The 18,733-nt window shown below is 35.7% G+C and overlaps 1 protein-coding gene, 1 long non-coding RNA gene and 1 other non-coding gene across 4 annotated transcripts in view; 1 reads left to right on the top strand and 2 right to left on the bottom strand.

The window, feature by feature from the left end:
* The window catches only part of LOC143304551 (uncharacterized), an 85,276-nt gene extending 71,484 nt beyond the window's left edge, over positions 1-13,792 (top strand). The window contains exon 2 of the long non-coding RNA XR_013061211.1: positions 12,738-13,792. This is a non-coding gene — a long non-coding RNA (uncharacterized LOC143304551). The remainder of the gene's footprint in view (positions 1-12,737) is intronic.
* LOC143304557 (U6 spliceosomal RNA) lies at positions 240-346 on the bottom strand. The gene has a single exon (XR_013061225.1). It is a non-coding gene; the product is annotated as a U6 spliceosomal RNA (small nuclear RNA).
* LOC117165557 (translation machinery-associated protein 16 homolog) lies at positions 7,991-12,185 on the bottom strand. Of its 2 annotated transcripts, none has more exons than XM_076627013.1 (5): positions 12,033-12,185; positions 9,189-9,280; positions 8,927-9,071; positions 8,702-8,842; positions 7,991-8,606 (listed from the first exon to the last, which is right to left on the bottom strand). In XM_076627013.1, exons 1-4 carry the CDS (start codon positions 12,075-12,077, stop codon positions 8,825-8,827), a joined length of 300 nt encoding a protein of 99 aa, XP_076483128.1. In that variant the 5' UTR covers positions 12,078-12,185; the 3' UTR covers positions 7,991-8,606; positions 8,702-8,824. The 2 variants fall into 2 exon arrangements, with proteins under 2 accessions (XP_076483128.1, XP_076483127.1); XM_076627012.1 differs by having other exon boundaries at positions 7,991-8,635.
* Positions 13,793-18,733: the final 4,941 nt, after the last annotated feature.

Raw genomic sequence — 18,733 nt, forward strand, 5'->3', positions numbered from 1 at the left:
GGCCACGATTGCTCGATGGCGACGCAGCGGGGCTCGCTTTACAACCCGCGGCTGCACCGGTACTGAGGTATCTTTTCCCTGCGCCGTAAACGTTACTGCCTTTTTTGTCTGCCATATCCATCCTCCGCAAAATTCTCTGCACCGGATCTGCAAACTGGCGGGTGCCAAAGGCACCGACGAGCCACTTTCCCAGGGCATAGTCCTACGCCCTGAAAACCCATACCCGCCTCGTGTTCCCCGAAAGTGTGGATCGCTTCACGATTTTGCGTGTCATACTTGCGCAGGGGTCATGCTAATCTTCTATGTATCGTTCCAATTTTAGTATATGTAATGCCGAACCAAGTACTCCCCAATTTCTACCTGATGGAACAATAACCATAAGGAATGTCTCGATTTGAAGGTGTTTTAGGCCACTTAACGGCTTTAGCGGTAAATCCAGAAGCCTCGTTTTATGACCGTTCCTTAGGATTATTGCGACCCGTATAATTATATGTCGGAGATGAAAGGAAAACCGGAGCCTTCCCTTTGCAACTTTTGGGAAAGTTTTCTAATGCTTTAGCCTAGATTTTATCATAGCTGTAATTAAGCAATTGTTGTCATTTGTAATTGTTTGATATTTGTGATTGCGAAAGTGGGTTCGAGGTGACAACTGGTCGCCGAACGTAGCCAGGGTCACGGGATAAACGTTTTGCCTGACGAAGGTGTGGATCGGTTATATTGTTCTCCCTAGAAATCACATAGAATTGTACTTTGGAGATGTCGATATAATGGGACACACGTTGTATTAGGAATCAAACTCCAGACAGAAACTGCCTAGCAACGGCGTTTGGATCTTTCTCAATGCTTTCAAAGAGTATACAACAAACTTTTGACAGAAACTGCCTAGCAAAGGCGATTGGAACCTTCTCGATGCCTCCAGCGAGCATATAACAAACAAATGCAGTCGTATAGCGAAAAAGATTTTCATCAGATATTCATTCGTGTGATCGCCTTGGAAAGTGATACATCGAGCGATTTACCGAGTGTCTCAGCAATCGTATCTTTTGTATTTAAAATTATTCTACGCATAGTAAAGAGTTATCCCGTTGACCGTGGATTCGTTTGAACCCAGGAACATTGTTAATAGCGTTAATTAAATTCATTATTCGTAAAATCTATTAATCGTTAATCTCATTATTCGTGAAATTTATTATTCGTAAGACATATTATTTGTTCCCCTTATTATTCGTTAAACTTATTATTCTTTAATCTAATCATTAGTTAAACTTATCGTTTGTTAATCTTATCATTCATTAAACTCATTATTCATAATATTTTGTAAAATCTTGTATATTCGCGTAAATATAATCTCTGTTTCGTAAAACAATGGCTAATTCAAACGAAGAATCGTTACGCGCCTTAAATTCTAATGATAACCCGACATATATATGCACAGTTGATGGACACCTCGACCGTAGAGAGTCACCGGACGTAACATATTCCATACTTCTAACAAAATATGGTGGTTTCCATAAAATGCATGTTAACATCTTGAAAGTTTTATTGTTTGGAGTGATGGAGTTAGACCTTTATATTTTTTAGTTGTTTCACATACTCACAATTTGTTTTTCAGAAGTGTTTTATCCATATCGATATTGTTATAGTAGTTATTGTGATAAATATGTTGCCATATGTTCTTGTAAGGTTCAGTAATCCTTAGAACAGTGTCTTCTAATTTTCTTCTTTCAACAGTATACACGTAAAAGTTGCATACGTAAGAGCATCCTGTAAGAGCTTCACATAGCACTCTTACAAGTATTCCATATTTTGTAATTTTTAATCGAAATAAATTTTAATCGAAAGTCTGCTCCTCTAGAGAATCATACACTCATCCAACTACAATTGTTGTTAAGCTGAGGTTTCGTTTTCTTGGTTGTCTTGTGTTACGTTTTGTTTGGCTCGTTTTGGTTGTGTTGCCGTTAATTTTTGAATTCAGATTAAATTGTAGTGTTGTCTGTTATTTAATGCGATTGACAATTAAACTCCACGTTTCGGCTAACCTGCTACGCGCAGGAGTACTGGCACGGGAGAGGATTAAAGTTGGTGAAAATATATGTTCGCTTAATCCTATTATATTTGTCGGAGATGAAATGAAAACCGGAGCCTTCCCTATGCAATTTTGAGGAAGCCTTTTAATGCTTTAGCCCAGATTTTATCATAACTGTAATTAAGTAATTGTCATCTGTAATTGTTTGACATTTGTGAAAAGCGAAAGTGGGTTCGAGGTGACAACTGGTCGCTGAACGTAGCCACGGTCACGGGATAAACGTTTTGCCTGACGAAGGTGTGGATCGGTTGTATTGTTCTCCCTAGAAACCACATAGAATTGTACTTTAGAGATGTCGATATAATGGGACACACGTTGTATGAGGAATCAATCTCCAGACAGAAACTGCCTAGCAACGGCGTTTGGATCTTTCTCGATGTTTCCAAGGAGTATATAACAAACTTTTGACAGATATTGCCTAGCAACAACGATTGGAACCTTCTCGATGTTTCCAGCGAGAATATAACAAACAAATGCAGTCGTATTACGAAAAAGATTTTAATCAGAGAGGCATTCGTGTGATCGCCTTGGAAAGTGATACATCGAGTAATTTTTCCGAGTGATTCAGCAAACGTATTTTTTTGTGTTATAAAATTGTTTAAAGTTTTCCCGTTGACCGTGGATTCGTTTGAACCCCGGATCATTGTTTATAGCGTAAATTAAATTCAATATTTGTAAATTTATCAATCGTTAATTTTCATTATTCGTTAAATTAGTAAATCGTAAGATATATTATTCGTTTCTTTATTGTTCGATAAAACTTATTATTCTTTAATCTATTTAATAATTTAATTTATCATTTGTTAATCAATCATATCATTTACAAAATTCATTATTCATAATATTTGTAAAACCTTGTTTATTCGTGTAAATATATTCTCTGTTTTGTAAAACAATGGCTAATTCAAACGAAGAATCGTTACGCGCCTTAAATCCTAATGATAACCCGACATATACATATGAGTATTTCTACTACGCACGTACCTCAGTCCAGCACAGAAAATTACACATATCTCAACACACCTCCTTAATTTTTTGTGCTGCATATTTATAGTGGGTCTCGTTGTAACTGTTTTGAAATCGACTTAAATAATTTACACTATAGCTAACGTCTAATCTTGTTCCAGTACTAATATATAACAAAGCTCCTATGAGATTTCTATATCTTATATCGTCTAAAGCTGATTGTGCGGGTTCTAAACTTAAGTTTTGTTCCATTGGTGTAAAATATAATTTACTGTTTTCTATATTATAATGTTTCGCTAATGACTCTATATACCTACTTTGATGCAGTTTCATCTCACACTTCTTATTACCGTATTCAATGTTTATTCCTAAGTAAGTCTTTACTTCACCCAAGTCCTTCATCAAAAATTTGTTTGACAATTTTTTTTTTAATTTCATCGATTTTTCTTATGTTTTTTCCACATATTAATAAGTCGTCTACGAATAGAATTAAATATATAACATCATCGCTCTCATACTTCATATACAGACAATAATCACTCTTACTTCTTTGAAATCCTAATTTTTTCATATATTCGTCGAAACATTCACACCAAGCTCTTGAACTTTCACGCAATCCATATAACGCTTTTGATAATTTACATACTTTCCCGCTTTTATCGTCGTAACCTATAGGTTGTTTTACAAATACTTCCGATTTTATAGTTCCGTTTAAGAAAGCTGTTTCTACATCCATTTGCATAATCGTCAAACCATATTGACAACAATAAGATAGTAATAACTTCAACGTTTGCATTTTTGCTACTGGAGAGTATAAATCTTCCAGTACTTCTTTTTTTTGGAAGCCTCGAACAACTAGTCGCGCTTTCTTACGATTATCAGATTTATTCGTATATATCCATTTCAAGTCTAATACTTTTTTGTCTTTTGGTTTTTCTACTAATTGCCAGGTCTTATTTTTCATTAAACTATTCATTTCTCGATCCATTGCTTCTTTACATGAACCGCTGTCATCTCCACTTAAAGCTTCTTCATAGGTTTGAGGGCTGTGTGCACTAACTATATTCACATAAATGAAATATGAGCTCGTTTGACCATATCTTTGAGGTTTCTTTCTTTCCCGTCCTTACCTTCTCAAATTACTTTCTGTATCCTCAAGTTTTTCTTCTGATTCGTTACTTAAATTTCTCTCCTTTTTTATTGCAACCTGCTCGACCTTTTCGTTTACATCCGAATGTTCGTCAAAAACCTTTTCTGTCTCATTGCCTGGTCCATCTTCTCTTCGAAATCCTACTAAATTATCATCTTCACCTATAAATTCTACGTGTCTTGCAATTACAATTTTATTATTAACTAGTATCCTATATCCATTGTTTTCATAACCTACAGGTATCCCAGTGTCCGCTTTTTTGTCCCATTTCGAATTTCTTTTAACTTCGGGTATTCTTACGAAAACTCTACTTCCGTACAATCTTAAATTATTTATATTCGGTTTCCTTTTTAAAAATATTTCAAATGGTGTTTTATTTTCATATGTGTTTGTAACGGTTCTATTTTTTAAGTACGCCGCGGCTCTAACTATTTCCGGCCAATATTTAATATTCAGCTTTGAATCATGTAATAAGCATCTAGCGGAATTCATGATTGTTCTATTGTAGCGCTCAGCTGTTCCATTTAACTCGTGAACATAAGGTGGGCATGGTTCTACGACAATTCCCTTTTCCCTAGTTAGATTGTACATGCTTTTGTTCATATATTCTTTTCCATTATCGTATCTTAATCTCTTTATCTTTTTACCAGTAAGATTTTCGACTTTGTTTATGTAATCAAGGAAGCAATTGTAAACTTCACCTTTTGATTTTAAAGTATAAATCAATGCACACTTACTGTAGTCATCTATAAATGTCAAGAAATATTTGGATCTATCAAACCCGGTATTATTATGAGGTCCATTTAAATCGGTATGTACTAATTCTAAAATCTCGCGTGCTCTTCTACGGTTATTTTGGAAGGGTACATTTCTACATTTTTAGCATGAGATTCTTGCCTTTCAATGTAACTACTTATCTTATATAAACCATGATCTTTGAATGCTATCCCTATCAACTTTCTGTATTTGTTATATATCTTTAAAGTATTTCCTGCTGAGACTATCTTATTTTCATTCGTTACTCTCGCATAGCTAATTAAGTTATTATCCGTTTCTTTCACGTAAAATACATTAGACATTGTAATTTTAATCCTCCTTTTGTTTACTTCAAAGTAAGTTAAAATTTTTCCGACTTTTGTTCCTTTTAGAATTCTACCGTCTCCTAACTTCACATTTATCGGGTTTTTTAAATTTTCGTACTCAACAAAATAAGAGTCATTATTTATAATGTGATCTGAACATCCACTATCCAATATCCAATCTATTTTTCGCGTATCGCTAGTACATACCGTAATTTCATTTTTATTATTTTCGCGCTCTACTCTCGTTAGGAAAGATCCAATTTCTTGGTCGTCGTAGCCCTCGTTGTGTGAATAATTTGCGTCGTGTTGACTTGCCTCGTAGTAGCGTTGTTGCCGGCCTCTGCTTTGTCCTCGTTGGCCAAATCCTCGTTGGCCGTATCCTCGTCTTCTTTGGCCAAAACTTCGTCCGCCGCGACCCCTATTCTACTGCGGCTGATACGCACCTCCTTGCTGTTGCGTTCTTCCATTGTTTGCGCCATTGTTTCCGCCTCTATACGTGTTTGTGCAATTCTTTGCCATGTGACCGTACTTTCCACAACCATAGCACTTTATGTCCTTTTTTTCGGCTGTAAATACATTTGACTTTGTTCTATCACTTTCTTTCTTGCTACGCGTTTCCCACATTATAATTTTATTTTTCAAAAATTCACAAGTCCGATCACTTTCTTTCACTGAGTCGATTAAGTCACCAACATAGCTCAACGATTCTGGTAGTGCTTTCAGCATGTAGTCGAGTTTTTCACGTTCGCTTACATTTGCACCGGCACTCTTTAATTCATTGAAATTTTTTTCAAATTCCGTGAAAAATGAATTTGATTCTTCAAAGTCTTTCAACCTCATCATGTCTAGTCTACTTCTTATACAAATTTGCACTGCTGTTGATTCCTTCATATACATCTCATCAAACTTTTGCATTATTTTTAAAGCAGTGTCTTGATCACCAACAAATTCTAATTGCTCATTCGTTATACTACTATAGATGTAGTTCATCGCTCATTGATTCTTTTCATTCCACTTATCTTGCGCATCCGTGTCCATTTTCTCTCGTGTAGCCGGTTCATAACATTTTTTACACTTTAGATACATTAATATTCTTTTCTTCCACATTCTGTAATCGCGTCCATCGAATATTTGAACCTTAATTTCGTCGTCCCTTGGCATCTTGATTCGTTTTCTATATTTACACTTTTTTTTTCAAAAAATAATTCTCTTTATTATCCAAAATCTTTTTATTTGTTCTCCCAATAGCCTTTTTATCTCTTCAGAATTTATTTCCAATTTTTTATTCCTTTTTATAAATCGACTTTTATACATTCACTCCCGGTTACACGTGGTTCCATAACCTTAAATCTCGGCAACCACGATCTTCTACCATGTTGAGAATTGTGGATCTTTGAAGCCGAAATAATGTTATAGGAACATTAAATTTATATTGACAGTTATTACTAAAATAATGATATATTTATTACATGGACGATTCTATATATATTTATCGATACACACTTGCACGCGTCTCAGCACCTTCTACACCCGACTCTTCATCGACGACTCTTAACCGACTGACTGTTTACATTCCTTTGTTTCGAGACGCTGCGCACACACACATACTTCCACACACTGATATATACATATAAGTATTTCTACTACTTAACTCAGTCCAGCACAGAAAATAACACATATCTCAACAGCCTTATATTTTGATCTATACCCCGTCTTAGCCGCCCATCGAGGATTGATGAGAAAATGCGGCCTAGAATTGGGCCGATCGTAATTGGTCGCCAGTTCTCGACCATATTTCCATCTTTATTAGCCTTTGGTATTAAGGCTGTCCTATTTTCCTTCCATGCGGTCGGAAAATAGGAACTATACCATAATATATTTGTCGGAGATGAAAGAACACCGGAGCCTTTGGAATTTTGGATAATCCCGCAACATTGTAACCTAGAGTCTACTATAGCTGTAATTGAACAATTGTAGTTATTCAATCCGATTGTAATTGTTCGAGAGTTGTGATAATGAGCTTGGGCTCGAGGCGACAGTCAGTCGCCGAACGTAGCCGCGGTCACAGGATGAACGCTTTCTCTAACAAAGGCATGGAATAATTCTATAGCTCTCCTTAAGAAGGAAATAGTTGTAACACTCGACAGTAAACATTCCAATGGTCCCTGTCCTGTAGCTCGCCACACGCAGACCCTGTTCTTCGAGTAAGATGATCGAGTAAGATCGATCGTATATATATATGTAACTATGCACTAAATTTGAAACGTATGCGATGTATTGAAAGTTTTAAAAGTTTCTTTCAAGTTTCAGATATTTAATCTAAATTAGAGATATATTAGTAAAACATGAAATGAAATATATATATTTACATTATAATTTTTAAACATATTCGTATTTTTAAACATCATTAAGTAAATTTCTAAATAATTAAGAATATACTGCTTCTTATTAAATAGGTACGAAATGTTTTTATTAGCGAGCAGCTATTAAAAGTGATGGTTGACAAATTGTATCGATATATCACAAGTTGACGAAGTATACCAGTAATAATTTAACAAAGCAAATTCTTCACTGCGATCTTCGAGAGAAATTCCTTGGAATTGGAATTGTTGTAACGAACGCAGCTGCATTTATAACATGCGACATAAGTAAACTCTTTTATATACTAAGCTATTTGATTAATGCTAAGTATGTAAGAAATCTAAAAAGCTTTTAAAATCGTATATTTATCATTGTACTATTGATTTTCCTACCATTTCGAAATGTACAACTTTGAGAGTAATTACTATATCTTCGTTCTTAAATAATGGAGCAGCTAGCGAAAAAAATGAAGGAAAGGCGGAGGAACGATGCAGAATATTCATAACGTGCACGTGATTCATCTGCATGTTTCAGTTTTGTTGTATATTTCACAATCGAACATTTTCTTTTCTCTTCTATCGTACTCTTGTATCTTGTGACGTGACTGTTTCTCGTGGGAGATAAGAGCAAGACGAAATGCGGTTTCTAGCATTTCGCAAACAAAAAACTGTTCGCTTTTCTTCTGTTTTCTTGTTTTTAAATAGAGATGAAAGATAAAAAGACATATCTACAGAATTTATTCTATTTCCATTACACTATTTTCATCTAAATCAATTGGCTTGCTGAATAAATTCTTCTTGTTTACAGGCATAGCTAATAGAGATTTGGATAGTCTAATATGGCTTATTTTCATTCTTTTTCTTAGCTCTAATACTTTCTTTAAATCTTTCTCGCCAAACCTTATAAATTTAAAATTATTCGCACACTGTAATTCATTATTCCAATTCAATAACATTTCACACTGAGTTGCATTTAAAATATCAGAAATTTCTGAAAAATAAAGGAGGGTTTGTACATCAGGATATATTGAAAATAAATTTGGCTGTAATTCTTTACCTATTCCACGTGTATGATATTCTCCTAGTTCTTTCTACTCTAATTATATGTTCCCTCCTAGCATGCTGTCTACTCCTGTTGCTACCTATAGACCTTTTAATAGTAATTTCTTCCATTTCTTCATCATTTCTTGCTACATACCTTTGGATCAAATATAGAACTATAACTAATCACATCTTTAATGTACAATCTCTGTATCATCATGTGTATACATTTTTGTTTTACCTCCGTTTCTAACAAACTTGCAGTTATCTCTGGAGTATAGGGACACACGCCTGGAATCATATTGTTTCTGATCCACGATATTTTCTCTCCTATTGAATTCTGTTTTATCAAGCAGGACATTTCTGCCTTCTGTCTATTTGATATTCTGAAACAAAACACATTGTCCATTTCCTTCTTTATTACACAAAAGTATTATATAATCATATAAAATAAATGAAATGTACATAACAAAATCACATAATTTAATAGTAATTGTATTTACTTTTTGGCTTTTTTCGTAATAGCGATAGACTTTCTGCTATTTGGATGTATCATTTTCTTTGGCTTCAGGAATTCTTTTCTCATTGCAGTGGCCTATAAAAGACAACAAAATAAATTAGTTAAAATATTACCATGGCTATGAATTATTTCGATTATCCTAATCATCAAAACTCCAACTCAGGCTATCCGTTTACTCAATGTATAATCATGCACAGGCGAATCGTCGACAGTATCACACGCTTAGAAGCACTAATAGAGTAGACAAAACATCCTACATGCCACAGCTATCGAAAAAATAACCAGATAGCAACGGATAGGCGCCTCTGATATACACCCGACGATAACCGCTTCAGAGGGACTAAAACCTCAGTACAAGAAGTCTCCCAAATCAGCGTTCTATACCTCTTTGTTATAGCACTCTGAACCATCACTCTGTTGGATTCATACAATAAATTTTACCACTATATCTAAAGTTTAATTCTTTAATTTATTTGTGAAACGTTCGAACTGCGACTCGAGGAGACCACCGGTGATTTGTCAATTTCGTGATTTGTTGTGTCTCGTATATGATAACAGCAACGACGGCGACGCCTATCGATAGTAGAAGTAATATCGAAGTATACCTTCCTACCATGACATTTCCGGGCTAACAAACTTCAAAATTGGTTTCTTTTGTTTCAAGATATTTTTAGCTATTTTTTTTAAATCTTATAATGATAACCTATTTTAAAATGTGCAATGTTTGATAAATGTACATTAGTAAAATTTCATACGAAGAAAGTTTTTGGGAATCCGTATTATATCCAGCGAGCAGAAAACGAAGACTTGACGGAAGTTGACAACAATGGAGATAAAAGTCTTTATCGTAATATTGTTTTTATTGATTTTAACGTCAGATGGAACGGGTTTCGACAGAAAACGATCCACCAAATTTCAAAGAAGTAACGAGCAAACTTCGAGTAAAAACGAGCAGAAGTCAACACCCGATTATTATTATTACTGCGACTCAACAGAGTTTGGAGTAGTATTATACAAAAGATTCCGTATTTGCATTCTTGTTCGCCGTGCGACATGATAGAAATTGATTTCTCTTCCGCTTGTATCAGATGCGGGATGTTGGTTGATCCTTTTTCACCGGTCTCGATTATCCTATTTCTCTTTATTTGCATATTTTTTAAACACAAATATAGATTTTTTACGATTATTTATATTGTTCATGACATCATTTGACGAATTCTTCGAGAACTTCGCAAGGGAACCAAGACATAAATGATATTTAAAATGTTTATAGCAGTTCTGAAGTAAAGAGAAGCGATATTAGTTTGAAATGATGGATCATTTCAATGACTTTATTATTTATTGCCTTAATAGCTATCTACATATTATTTTAGTTGCGTTTTTCTTTTGGATCGGAAATGACTATCCTGTGTTTCGTCAATAATTTGTCTTGCTTCTCTTGGTGCATTTCTAAAAGTAGTATTGACATAAATGAATTTTTTACTGCAAGAGTCAACATCACTTTTTTTCGACTTCTCTTTTAGGTTACAAGAGTACAAAGCTATATATAGGCCAAAACATGTATGTATTTTTCGATAAAAGATAAATTTTTATTCAAAACCTACGAGACTGCACGCAGATATTTCAAATTGCAGCGAATATTATCACGAATACTTCGCGTTAAACATGTTATATCTTTTAACATTTTCAGAGACGCGTAAACATCTGCAAGCTATTTATCACTTTATTCGATTGCATATTGTAGCGGCATATGAGTCATAGGACGATGCGAATCGAGAGTAACTCATGTTGTTGTTTTGCCTCGGGGCATTGATACCGTCTCGAGGTACGAAACTTGATAATAAACAAACTCCGGACAGAACAATATCGCCGCTACGCGCAACCGTCAACCGAAGTCGAATTTAAATTCGTTAGAGGGAGATCGTTAGAAGAGTGCTGCCGATAGTTTTAAATACATTTGACTACACCAAATATCAACTCGTCTCATCACTATATACAGCAACGCGTTTAATCAACCTCCACATAATCGAGAAATGATTTCAAATTTGACCCACGTTTCTATCGACTTCGCTTTCTTCTTTATTTTGGAAGAAATGCACATTCACTATTTATCAGCTAAGCGAACTCGAAACGAATGAAAATTCCCAACCACCACGTAGACCAAAGCCTATCAGCCTTTTCCGAACCTGTAGGTTACAACGAGATTCTTAATTAATTAATTCGTTTCTTACAGGCTACAGAGTCTGAGAATAAAGAATTTTTTGACCGTTTTGTTACGACCTATGTTAAAACCACATCATAGGAATAAGATAATAGTACAGATCGTAATCATTATATATCGGCACATACTATCAATTTGATTGTGCAATTAAATAACATAATATCAAAAGTAATCAAATGTTGGGATACTTTTGCGCGATAGTGTATATGTGTAAAATAATATGATTCTATAAATTCATTCACAATAAATCAAAAACAATGTTGTGTTGCTTATTCTAGTAAACAATCCAACCATTTAACTGTAAGATATTTGGAAAGTTCATGTAACAAGCATACAATATGCCACCCGGAAGGTACCAACTACGTTCCTCTATGAAATTAGTACAAATGTTTCAAGACTTATATATTATTAACATTTCACGCAACGTTTTTATAAGATACGTTAATCCGTAGAAATGACCCGTCGCAGTAAATTTATACATAGATCAGAGTTAGAAAATAGAAAAGAACGATATTTTCTCCGAGTATATGAAGTTAAAATGGTGTTGGACGCAAATTAATTGGTTGGAAAGAGGCGCCTTGAAGCGTACTAAAAGAGGTAGCTTACCTCGTTGAAATACCATGGAACGAAACCCTGTTGGGCAATGGGCATTCTGCTGTAGCCTGGAATTCCTTTTGCTCCCGTATTCTTCTTCTGTTTTCCGTGGTTTTTGTTACAACACTCGCGACGTTTTCATTCAAACGAACACACACGCATAAACGGAGAAAAACAAACGTTGAAGGTTGCGTCGCGTCACGCGAATCACTGACGCTACACTTATACGTTGGAAACAGGAACGAAACCGACGCAGGTGCAACACGGGGCCCGTGAAATGTAAACTATCGAACTACGTATAATAGCACACGAAAGTATTTCTATTGTTTGTATATATATATATATATATATATGTGTGTGTATATTCGCGCGCGCGCGCGTGTGTGTGTGTGTATTCATATATATATTATAAATTGGTTATATATATATATATGTATAAGATTTATAAAATGAATGCTCGGTAAAATGTCTGTGATAAATAATTCCAATTAAAATGGAAAAATTTTTAATTGCATTGCTTCGACTATACATATACATATACTTAATGTGACTTACTTTGTATGAGAAAAATTCTGTTTGTCAATTCGATATCGAGAGCTGATAATGCTAACATACGATGAAACGATAACAGAAGAATCCGAATATTCAGAATTTTTCACGATATATGTTAAATAATATTATGAAATAAATTAAATAATTACCCCGCATTGCTTCCAGCGTACGTGCTCACGATTCTCGGCGAAACCGAATATGGCAGCAGGAAATCAACCAATCACAACTTCGGAAGAAAGTAAAGCGCGGGAAGAAATCGCGGCATCCAGCTTCCTGCGAATCTATTCTCGATCTCGATGTAAGCAGTAATCTTTCGATAATCGTTTTGCAAAATGGCGTGCCTTAAACGAAGTGTATAGTAAAATTCGTATTTGAGAGACGCATAAATAAACGATATCAGGCTATTTCCCGCGAGAAATTCACGTTCGGTTGCAACATAACATGTCACGTATGTATTTTCGTCGAAAACTGATTTCGAGGGACGTGTATATGTACGTATCAAGTTACTTGGCGAAAGTTCAACGACAGCCTGTGACTTTAAAACAGTAAGTATGTAAGCCTATGTTTGTTGTCCGAGAATTGGAAGAATCTGTCATGTTTTGTTTACGTCGGCTGTAATGGAGTGGTGTTTTTGTCTTGTGGTAACTGAACGTCTCAAACAACAAACTCGAGATTTCAATCGATCTTCGAAAAGAAGTTACACCCATTGGCCTTGGGTGAGTTGTGATTTCATTAACTTTTTAATTCATAATTGATAATATAAGGTTATTGTAAGACCGATGAAAATATGGATAGCAACCAATTGCAATTGAATATCTGGCCTGTCTTGCACTATTGAAATTTTGCAAGTCACTAAAGTTACCAGCATTAATATGTTCCCTTGCACAAGTTTGACGATAAAACAAATGAAATTTTACTAATTGCAAGTTATTTGATTATTCTATTTAACGAAAAATTATAAAATCATAAAATAGAATTCTATATAACCTGTAAATCGTAACTTGTCAATCTACTAGTACATATATTATAAATTGGTAAACTTTTGTGTGTGGGGGAGGGGGTGCTAGATGTAACACTGATGCGACATTTTGAAAAAATATTTAATTATAATCATGAAAGGCGTTATTGAAATATTGAATTTTTATTAATGTTCCTTGCAACTTCGAGTTTGCGTACTATATTTAAAATGTACATAAGATATAAAGTATATTGACAAGTAACAGTCACAAAATTGTTTCAAATGAGGATAATCATCCTAATATCAACTTATCAATTGTGATCTGATAAACAAGAATTCAAAATACAGTTAAACTGTGTTCTACATACAATAATCTTTTTCAGATGAGATTTAAATATATGAACATATTGTGATATATTGTCCATAATAACATGAATAATATAAAGTTTCGTATTACATATACTCTATTTTTTAATATATTCTGCATATCTCATTTTATGACAACAGACAAGCAAACTATATTCCCATTATAAGCTTCGCTCTAATTTCGCATCGTTTCACCTGAATATATCGTGAAATTTCATCCCGTCAAAATTTTGCGTTAATCTTTTTTATCTTAAAGGATTAAAGACAGTTGCAAAACGCCACGGTGTTTCGGGGTTTGTTTAAATTTCCGCCAAATGAGAAAGAAGTTTCGCGAAAAATGGTAGTTACTAACGGCACGTCTGGTTACAATTTTCGTTTACAATACTTTTGGCGAGTAAATATGACGTACTGGGTCGGTACTAAGTAGTCGGTTGTCCCTGAAATTTGAACTGTTGAGAACGAGGTAATAACAGGGCGACTGGTTTGTTGCTGTGTAACGTATACACGTTTCTGAATAGTTTTCTACTTTAAATGAAATTAACTGCTACCCGACGGAGTTTCGACGTAGCAATAAACACGCCACTGAAAAAAGCGACGAATGGGAATGGAAAATACGTAAAGATTTTTTTGACAAAATAAAGAATCATTTTGTCAGATTTCAAGAAGAGTTTGGGTAAATTCAATTTATGCTCTTTGCTACTTGACTTATGTTTATAACACTAAAAGTTATATTTACAAGCAGCGAAGTGATTTAGTTTCATCCGTAGTTCGGTTGCTTCCAATTTTTTCATTTTCACATTGTGTAAATTTCGACCAATTGCGGGGAGACGTAATCGCGAGGAGAGACGTCAACGGGGGTCGTAAATCCCCGTTACGATTATAGCAATCGACACCACGAATTGATCGATCCCCTGATTTCCGTTGAGATAATAGGGGTGATTGAGTTTGTATAACATTGTGCTTCACAGAATTATAAATTATATATTTCCAACACTTAGTTTACACTGACGTAGAGAAATAAATAGTTAACAACTTGTCGCACGAAGATGCGATAGATATGTACGCTAGAGCAGGGCTCTTATAATGGAAATTAATGTATTAATGGACTTAGCACTATAATATATTTAGGAGAGAAGATGTGTGTTCGACAACACCGAGAACCGACAAAAGATTTGCGTGAAGTATGCGACTCTCGCGCTATGTGTAGACTGCCGCGTTAGGCGTTAGTTTTTAGACTGTCTGTCGCTCTTTTTCTAATACGGAAGAAAAGTTCGGTGTGGGTGTGCCCCTGTGCCTAAAGAACGCGGATTCGTTGTTCCCACTTTCGTTAGGAAAAGTGAGGGTAACGAACCGCGGTGTCGATTGGTCATGACCTGCACTACTGCTCGAAGGGATGAGTAGGGAGTCTCCTACCATCGTGGTGGATAGATGACTGTGTGCGTGAGAAAAACCTAGCTTGTTTTATTACAGGGCTATTCGGATTTTCCTAATGGGTGCATACCCGCTTTCTCCGTGTTTTAAGTGCGACTAATAAACCCAAGGACCTCTCTAAAAACCGACTGTGTTTCGAGAATATTTTTAAACTTTAGAAATTCTTCAAGACAAACGGATTGAAGACACATGGCGAAACAATACAGGGAAGTGAAAGTTATGGTGGGTCCTTAGGTTTATTGAGGGTCGAAGTGACGTTACGCAGGTCGGTTGTTGTCCGGTCGCGCGGGCTGGCGTGCAGATGTTTTAGGCGGCGTAACACATTGCGTATTACAATATTGATGTTAAAATATTTTTATAGAAAAACATGTTAGCAACTTAATTTTCTATTTGTTCGTTTCTCTGTTTTCCTTATTCTGTTTTTGGATTTGTGGTGGATGATTTAAATAATGACGTGACGAGTTGATACTTGATATTGTCAAATATATTTAAAATTATTCTAAATACAGAATTAATCGCACGGGAGACAAAGATTTTGTAACAAATCCTAGCGGCTGCCATTTGTCGTTCACGCGCTGTTGCCGATACCGGATGCGCTAATGTCACGTAAAATAACAAAATAAAAAAAGAAATTTGAGGTGTAAATAAAAAAAAGAAACTTTATTTTTTTTCTAACAACAATTCACTTTACAATCCACTTCCAAACCCTAGGCGTGACTTTCCAAGACTGAAGCTCTTATGATTTGACTTTCGATCGAATCCGATTACTTTCTTTTGTCATCCCTCAACATCCCCACCATGCATTTGCATTTGCTAGGCGTCCGCGACCGTTGCCACGTGCTGTTTCTTCTAGAACCTTCGGCGGAAGGACCGTTGGGATGTTGATGGTTCATTAGACACTTCAGCGATATTGCCGCCGATTGTCGCCGAGTGCCGCCACATCTTTATCTCCATCGTCAGTCCATCGGATTTGAAGTATGCCGGTCGTGACACTAACATTGTGGCGTCAGAGACGATGCGTTTTGACTCGCGAAAGGCGTTTTCGGTTTGCTTCGACCACTCGATTCGCCGCGAACAGCTCGTACGTATCTTTGTTCGCGGATCCGCGTAGTTTGTTGCACGGGTATACGTTTATATTGACACCGGTGTTCACAAGGAAAGAGATCCTTGGTGCCCTGTCCGTCACGAAAATGCGACGGGATACTAAAGCCATCGCCACATGCCGCGTTTACGGACGGCTGGTCTCGTTTCACTGGGTCCAGTTGCAAGGGGCCCGGCACTTCCTTGCGCGGTCTCGAAAGGTCTCGTGGTAATAGCAGAGACCAGACTTCTGCGGTTTGTCCTTCGAACTTGATATCAATCTTGCCTTCCGTATGTAGAATAACGATGTGAGGTGGATAGTGGGTGAAGGTGCCCACAAGAAATACTCTTGATGTTCAACAAAAAAGTTAATTAAATTATTAACAATCAACAGTCAACAATTTATGATCAACAATTAACGACTAACGATTAACTGTCAACAACAATTAACGATTAACGATGAACGTTCAAAAACAATTAACGATTAACGATGAACAACAATTAACGATTAACGATTAACTATCAAGAGTCAATAATCACGTATCTCTAATTGTGTTTGCTTCGCTATGACGCTTAACCTTTCGCACTCCGCAGCTCGGGGTAGAATGAATCTTTGATTCGAAACCAAATGGATTCTTTTCTTTGTTGCCCCTCGATATCTCCACTACGCACGCGTTTATTAGATGTCCGCAACGGTTGCCGTGTATGCATTCTTCCGAATATTCGGCGAAAGAACTGTAGGGATATCAATGGTACATTAGGCGTGTCGGCCTTACGCTTTGAAGGTATAGCGCTTTGTGTTGCGAAGCCGTTGGAAAGTTCCATGGTCGAGTGCCACCACAGATGCATGACGATTAGATACAAACGCTTCCAGTATTACAATTAATAGCTGATACAATTGCAACAAAACAGATGTCCTTTATGCAAGACTACTGAAATTACACAGCTACAATAAAATAAGGAATACGTCTGTACTATGGGAAACATAAATAAATATACACATAGTAGCTTATACAACATGTATGTGGAGGACGATTAAACGCGTTGTTGATTAATGACCAGACGAGTTGATACTTAGTGTAGTCAAATGTATTTAAAATTATTTGCAGTACAGAATTAGTCGTCGTTCGCTTAGTGTTGCTCGATATGTGTATACAAGGTAATGCTTACGTTCGTTCGATATTAATTCGCTATAAGAATGTTCGATACTAACTGTCTTAACGATCGTGTTCTTTTATTTATACTCGGGGGAGTATCGAAAACTTTAAATTCAACCTCGGTTGACGATTGCACGTAGCGGCAACATTGTTTTGCCCGGAGTTTGTTTATCGTTACGCTTTGCTTGTCACGTAAAAGTAATGGGAAAATAATAATAAAAAAATGTTGGGTTCTTGAACCAGAGTTCGAGATACCTCTATTCTATAATAGGATTACAAGTGTGCGATTAAACTGTTACCGAAAGACTGAAGCCTCGATCAAGAACCAGCCCTTCTAGATGTTCGTTTATCTTATGCCTACGTGCCGAATTCATAATCCTTTATTTTGGGAGTCGGTGTCGTGTGCAAGGCGGTTCAGGTTTCCTGAGTCGGTTGGAGATATTTGTTGACGTTACATTCCCCCAGTGTTAGAGTGCGGCTGGTCCTCCAGACTCTTATTTTCGGTGTAGTGCCTCCTTTTGTATGCCCTTTTGGAATCTTACATGCCTTGCTTCGAGGATGACTGAATTGGTGTCCTCAGGTAATTCTCGTAATGGTTGTATTTCAGGTGTGGAATATGTGTTTAAAGGTGCGCTAGGTGTCTCTATTGGTCTAGAGATATTGCTTATACCTGTGTCTTTTTTTTCTTTGATTTTACAACATAATACGCGAATACATAATTTGGAAGGTAGGCATTTGCTTATAATATCGAATAATCCTATTTTGTTAAATATACATATATTCCTAGTAATGCTAGATCAATATAACTAATAATTTATAAGACACTTAGTTCCTATTTCTTAAGACTTCTAATTCTATGTTCATAATTAAGAGAGTTTACTTTGTTGGAAATTTGATTGAGGTGCATTCTATACGATTATACATTATTAATGATTTTTGGAGCGTTTTCAATTTTTGTTAGGATTTCTTCTAGACTGTCAGTTAAGGGTAAAGCTATAGTTTTGAAATTTGTTTTGTAAGTTATATTGGTTTTTAAGTTATTGTTTTCATCAAAAAATTTATCTATATTTTTATTCATTAATTCTAAATTATCGTTATCCAGAGTTACAAATAGACTTCTAGAAATGGATCCAACAAAATTCAATGACCCTCTTCGGTAACAAGTGTGT

Source organism: Bombus vancouverensis, unplaced genomic scaffold (genome assembly GCF_051014615.1).
Source record: "Bombus vancouverensis nearcticus unplaced genomic scaffold, iyBomVanc1_principal scaffold0039, whole genome shotgun sequence".
NCBI classification, from domain to species: Eukaryota; Metazoa; Arthropoda; class Insecta; order Hymenoptera; family Apidae; genus Bombus; species Bombus vancouverensis.

Coding starts and splice junctions, on each gene's coding strand:
- LOC117165557 (XM_076627013.1), bottom strand. CDS start 12,077: ATGCCCATTGCCCAACAGGGTTTCGTTCCATGGTATTTCAACGAG. Junction 9,281..12,032: donor TTCCATGGTATTTCAACGAG/GTAAGCTACCTC, acceptor TGTCTTTTATAG/GCCACTGCAATGAGAAAAGA. Junction 9,072..9,188: donor ATTACGAAAAAAGCCAAAAA/GTAAATACAATT, acceptor GTTTTGTTTCAG/AATATCAAATAGACAGAAGG.